At 33.5% G+C, this 6,000-nt stretch overlaps 1 protein-coding gene across 1 annotated transcript; it reads right to left on the bottom strand.

Moving 5' to 3' along the window:
• Window positions 1–751: 751 nt before the first annotated feature.
• ETR7 (ethylene receptor 7) lies at window positions 752–5,509 on the bottom strand. Its single transcript, XM_004239691.5, has 2 exons — window positions 2,767–5,509; window positions 752–1,688 (listed from the first exon to the last, which is right to left on the bottom strand). The coding sequence occupies exons 1-2, from the start codon at window positions 4,513–4,515 to the stop codon at window positions 1,146–1,148; spliced, it is 2,292 nt and encodes a 763-aa protein (XP_004239739.1). The 5' UTR covers window positions 4,516–5,509; the 3' UTR covers window positions 752–1,145.
• Window positions 5,510–6,000: the final 491 nt, after the last annotated feature.

Below are 6,000 nucleotides of genomic sequence, written 5' to 3' on the forward strand. Positions count from 1 at the left end.
CCAATATCGTAATAATTAATGATATACATGCGAGTGATGTCAATTTATCGTCATAATTTGACTTATAATAATGAATACCTAATTGGATGGTCTCACTAGCATTCTTTTTGTAGCTTTATGCACACAAGATTTTATGCTAGTGGTGTCTTTTACTTATTATAATATTATTAATTTGTAGATATGAAATGTGCCATGGCACTATTTTATATTTTAAAGTTATTCTCAACCATCAAATTCAAAACGTCCAATATATTGTTTCATTATTTTGCAAGTCACGTTTAAGTATATTTTGTTGATAGTGCATGAAAAAAGATAATTGCACAATCAAGTACAAAGTAATAACAAATAAATCTCTATAACAAATATAAAATAGTAAGCAAAATATGTCGATTGTAATGAAAAAAAAGATACTACTACTTTGTCTCTTTATTGGTGAACACAATGGTTTCTAACTAGAAAATCAAGAATCAATTCGAATTTAAATCTTTAACATGTCGATGATTTTTAACCATAAACATTTAACCTAACCAAACCCTTTTTTTCATCTTCTTTATTCTCTTTTCAATATCTTTCTAAACTAATAGAATTTGAAACAAGAAGTAATATGAATTCTACGAGTAGGAACAATTTATTTTTTTCGAAATAATCAACCTAAATAAACAATAACTATTGTATTAATAAGTGCATGACGTATGTATACTGGCTAGAAAAATAAACAATAACTATTGTTAGACAGAAAAAACAAGGAATATTGCGGTATACAAGACGTATACCAAAAAGTAGAGAAATATACTAATGAATGACAAATTGATATATAGGTTATATAATATAAACTCTACAAACTATAAGGTTAGCAAGAAATTGATTCGTTTGAATATCCTTCGTCGAAAAATTATACTGTGCAACTAGGGTAAAAACATTCTTTTCCTGTGTATTTGTATTTTGGGATCCCTTCAATACAAAGAGAAGCTTTTAAAATGGCTTTAGGCCACAAGTTTGAATCTGTTGTGTGACATTCTTGCATTTTTTTCGACTCACCATAATGGAAATCCTGGCTCTGCCACTGAGTGAAAGTTCGCGGATCAGAGTACAGGCTCGGGACAGTTTCGTCAACTCCACGTTCGTTTTTTTTCATTGGTATTACTTTAAAAGCCTTCACCAGCTCTTTGTAACACTCTTTGAAGCTCTTCAGCCATTCCTTGCAGGAGAACAGGCTTTCGTATGAGACCGTTGATTCCAACCTGTAGACATCTGTCCCATACTTGTTGCTCTGAAGTAGAAGATAAGGCTATGATCAACGGCCAGCTACGACTGTGGAATTTTCGTACCCTTGTTGTCACTTCAAATCCGTCCATTTCCGGCATGTGAAGATCCAAAATGACAACTTGGATGGAAGTTGTTGAATGTCCCATTGCACTTAGGCACTGAAAACCAGACGAAACAGCAATCACTTGGCAGCCTAGTTTTTGAAGCAGTTTTTTGGTTACCATTCTGTTAACGTCGTCATCATCAGCAAGTAGAACTTGGAGGCCTTTGAACGTTGAGCTTGAGATCGCTTGCTCCAAAGGATGTACAAGCTCAAACATATGTTTTCTGAACGATGACTGTTTAAGAAATCGGAGAATAAGAGTCATCTTTTGTGCATGGCCATCGGTATTTGAGGGCATCCATACATTTCCCTGCATCATCTGCAAATTAAACAGATTAAGCATAATATAAATCGACTCACCAGTTCAAAAAGACCATAAGCTGCATCGAAGGGAAAATGAACTTTTGAGTTCACGGACAGGATAGCTGCTACAAGAACTAACAAAACCATCGACTTCCTACGAGAGTTCAGTTATAAAAACCAAAACAAACATAAAGCACATATTCTAAATTTTTGTGATCTTGTTAAGGTATAGGAAAACACTCAGCCACTGACATCTCAAGATGCAAAGGTTCAAACGGAAAATAAAGAAGAAATAACAAGTACAAGCACCTCGACTAATTTCACGTGGTACCTAAACTTTCCTTTTTATTTGGAACTACTACATCTCTATTTTGGTGATTCTTTCGACAATGACACTCGAATGTAGTTTTAAAATTGGAATACAAAGTGCCTGTAACAGCACTAGCTTATGCTTTTATCAGAATAGAATTGGACATAGGTATCTAATTGTGGATACTAACCATAAAGAAATAACCAAGAGGGTCAGGTCAACATAGAATGTTTTGGGTTCTTGGACTCTTCACATGTTTAGACTTTTTCTTGAGTGTAAATTTCGATCACAACTCGAACACAGATTTAATCCTTAAAAATCAAAGATGCTCTCAGGCTGAACTTTTGTTCTACGAGATTTTCATCCTAGTAATAGCCATTTTGAAAATGTAAGTTACTTCAACATGAGGCAGTTTTGGTGTTTTTAAAGATAACACTTAACAGGAACAAGAATTTGACATTGGTCAAGAATCTTGGATCAGCCTCGTTTTTCATTCATGCGCTTCCGTTAATTAGAGTTTCTTCATATATCTAGTCGATATTTACATCTAATTCATCAAACAATCAAGATTAGATTATGATGTGATATAAACCAGTAACAAATATTTATGCAAGTCAATGCATGGTTGAATTCAACGAGTATATATGCCAATGTAATTCCAAATGACTAACACAACCAGGAATTAATGAGCATAAATCTTATTAAGGTTCGGTAGCTTTAATCACCTAAAGTATTTTAAGCTAAGAAAGACGTAATTTAAAACACAAAATGATAGTATGCTCACTTGAACAAGCTTTTTGCACATGCTGAAACTCATGCCTTCCTTTAACTCTTTGCTGTTGTACCTCTTTCCGCCAAAGTGAGAAGTTGAGATTGAGCTATCTGTTTGAGAACCTCCACGACTAACTTCAATCTCAAATTTTATGGTAACATATTCATCAAATACGCTATGTTTTCTTGCTCCCTGAAGCTTATCATTCCCGCCCTCGATTCCACTCTCCAGAATAACCTTGAATACAACGGAGCCCCTTCCGGAGCTGATATTCAATAGATGTCCCACCATATGAAGTATAACCTGAAACGTTCTCTTCTCATCACCCATCACCAGATTAGGTAAAGAATTGGGAACATCCGTGGAAAAGCGAAAGCCCTTATAAACACACAGGCACTTAACAAGACAAGAAGCCTCTCTAATCAGTGAATGCAGCTGAAAGGGCATCATTTCTACTGGGAATCTCCCTTCGTCTTTGTCGGGTATATCCATTGCATCGTTTATTAAATTTGACAGCACGGTGCTTGTTCTCACCATTGTGTCGATTATAATCTTCTGATTAGAGCTTGTGTTCTCATCTTGAAGTATGGAAAGCAATCCCAAAACCGAGTGCATTGGCCGTCTCATCCCATTGTTCATTACCTTCTGAAACGAATTCCTTGCCTGGCTTGCCTTCACAGCATTCTCCTTAGCCTGTTGCAGCAAACCATTCCTCGCTTCTAGTTTCTCCCTCATTAATTGTGACTCTTCAAGAACTGTTGCGTGGGATAGGGCCACAGCCACCTGATCAGCAACTACTTCCACTATCTCCATCTCATTATGGCTACAATCATCATTTGCACCCGGAATAACCAAAACTAAAATAGCATATCGAGTGTCAACCAACTCAGGTGTCCCACCTTTGAAATCCGAAGCACAAAGCAACGGCATCCTAATCGCTGCAACAGTACATGGCTCACCAGGCCCTCCACTGCTTGCAGCTGCAAGAACCGAATCTTGTCTTAAAATTCTCACTCCTTTGTTCTTTGTTATCTCTAACACATCCGGATCATCAATCGGAAGTGAACGATGGTATTCTACAGCAGAACCGGGACTTAACCCGTGTGTCAAGTTCATCAATGACCTATCCTCATTTGGCATCCAAACAGCACAATTCTGCAGATTCAATGTCTTTGAAAGCTCAACTAAAGTAGTATACAATATAGTATGTTTATCAAGCGACTTTCTAATCTCACGTGTCAGCATTCGGACATGAGTATACACTTCTTTCTGTTTCTTCATCATACCAACCTCTTGATCAAGCTCCAACACATTTTGAGTCAAAAATAGTTCTCTAACCTTAACTTTAAGTAGCATAGGGAACAAAGTCAAAAGGGTAATTGCAGTTGCACAAGAAACAAGGGCGGTTAGGATTTTCGCAACGGTTAAGGACATTATCAATTGGAATGAAGGATGAGCACTATAAGTCAATCCATTGAGCAAATGAGTCAATCCACATAGAACTATGAATGCAATGAATTGAACAAGAACCCATTTGAATGGAACATCAGAGCAACTAATAAAGTAAAGCAACTCGAGTGGAATCGAAAAATAAGCAATTGCAATCAAGAAATCACTCACTTTTTGGCAATCAAGAATGGTATGTATATTCCAAAAGACACCCTCTTCATCACAGTTACAATTGGAGAACTCACTATCAGTAGCTATAACAGATATTATGAACAAAGAAATCAAGAATCCCACAAACAACCACCTTAACATAATTATATATCTATAACCTGGAAAAGTCCCAAATTTTTGAGTTTTTCAATATGTCCACTCAATCAACATGAAAGGCAAATAACCAGTAACATCTCATTGCCAAACAGAACATAACAAAATATGATCTTTCACATTTTTAGATCTAACAAACTCATATGCCTCAAGATCCAACATACCCATCTCACCAAAGCACCAAAATTTTCAAAAAAAATTCCCTCTACCTCAATTTTTTCTTCTTCCTTTTCACTCCAAGAACAACAAATTCTTAAAAATTAACTTAAAGCTCTAATCTTTGAACAAAAGGGTAGAACCCCAAATCCATAAAAATGTAATCTTGGAAGAAAAATTCCAAGATTACCTTCTTCCTCACTTATTCTTTCCCCCCTTTTCACACTCCAAGAACAAGAAATTCTCAAGTAAAAAAAAATATGGAAAACTAATAAAAGAGCATAAAGGTCTAATCTTTACACCAAAACAGAAAACCCCAAAATCTAAAAGATGATAAAAAGCAATATTATTTGAAGAAAATCAATTTCAAGTGAACTTCAATTACTATATATAAAAACCCCACCTTTCACATAATATATTCAAAATCTTTGTACAAATTATCAAGAAAAGAGAACCAAGAAAGGAAAATGAAGTAAATTAAAAAAAGGGGCAAAATTAAAAAATACAAAAGATTTTTGCATTTTTTATTTTGGGACCCACAATATGAAGAGAACCTAGACATTGTTCCATCTTCCATTAAAAAAAAAAAAAAAACAGTATTCTTTGAAAAAACAAAGGGCTCAACAAAACTACTTTGCATTATTCAAAAAAAGGTTTCAATTTTCTTTGGTATTGGGCTTGAATTATATTAATTTTTTTTTCATTAAAGTTCAACTTGTTATATATCCAATAATTTGATGACTCAATACAAATAGACAACATTTTAAATAATTTTTTATTTGAATCAAAATGTGCTAGTATAAGATTTCTTTTAATTCATTGTTTTATTTTCAATAAAGGGTCTGAATTTAACATATAAACAATTTATTTATCTTTATAACATGCTTATCTATATTCATGATATTCTATTTTTGCGTAGTATCGATCCATAGTGAAATATTTCACAGTTGAGTCTTTTTTTTAAAATTAGACTAATTTAGTTCAAGATTTTATATATTAGTTTCTCTTTTGAACTTATAGCATGTATGCCGACGTCTTTTAAATTTATTTAATTTGATTTCTGTATAAGTACTTTTAAAGAGTAATATTCATGTTTGATTAATTATTTTAAAAACATTTTTATTAATATCTGAACAATAATTTATGTTTGCCTAGAATTTCGAAAGTATTTTTTAAAAAAAAAAATATTTTTTAGCTTTTGAGTTTTTTTTTTTTTTTTGTTAAAGAGAATACATTTAATTTTCTAAAAACTTGATTAAACATATTATAAGCTTTATATGTCATGTCACAATGTATAATCCAATCTTCAATCTATCA

The sequence above is a fragment of the Solanum lycopersicum genome, chromosome 5 (assembly GCF_036512215.1).
Source record: "Solanum lycopersicum chromosome 5, SLM_r2.1".
Lineage (NCBI taxonomy): Eukaryota > Viridiplantae > Streptophyta > Magnoliopsida > Solanales > Solanaceae > Solanum > Solanum lycopersicum.

Coding starts and splice junctions, on each gene's coding strand:
- ETR7 (XM_004239691.5), bottom strand. CDS start 4,515: ATGTTAAGGTGGTTGTTTGTGGGATTCTTGATTTCTTTGTTCATAATA. Junction 1,689..2,766: donor TGTGCAAAAAGCTTGTTCAA/GTGAGCATACTA, acceptor TTTAATTTGCAG/ATGATGCAGGGAAATGTATG.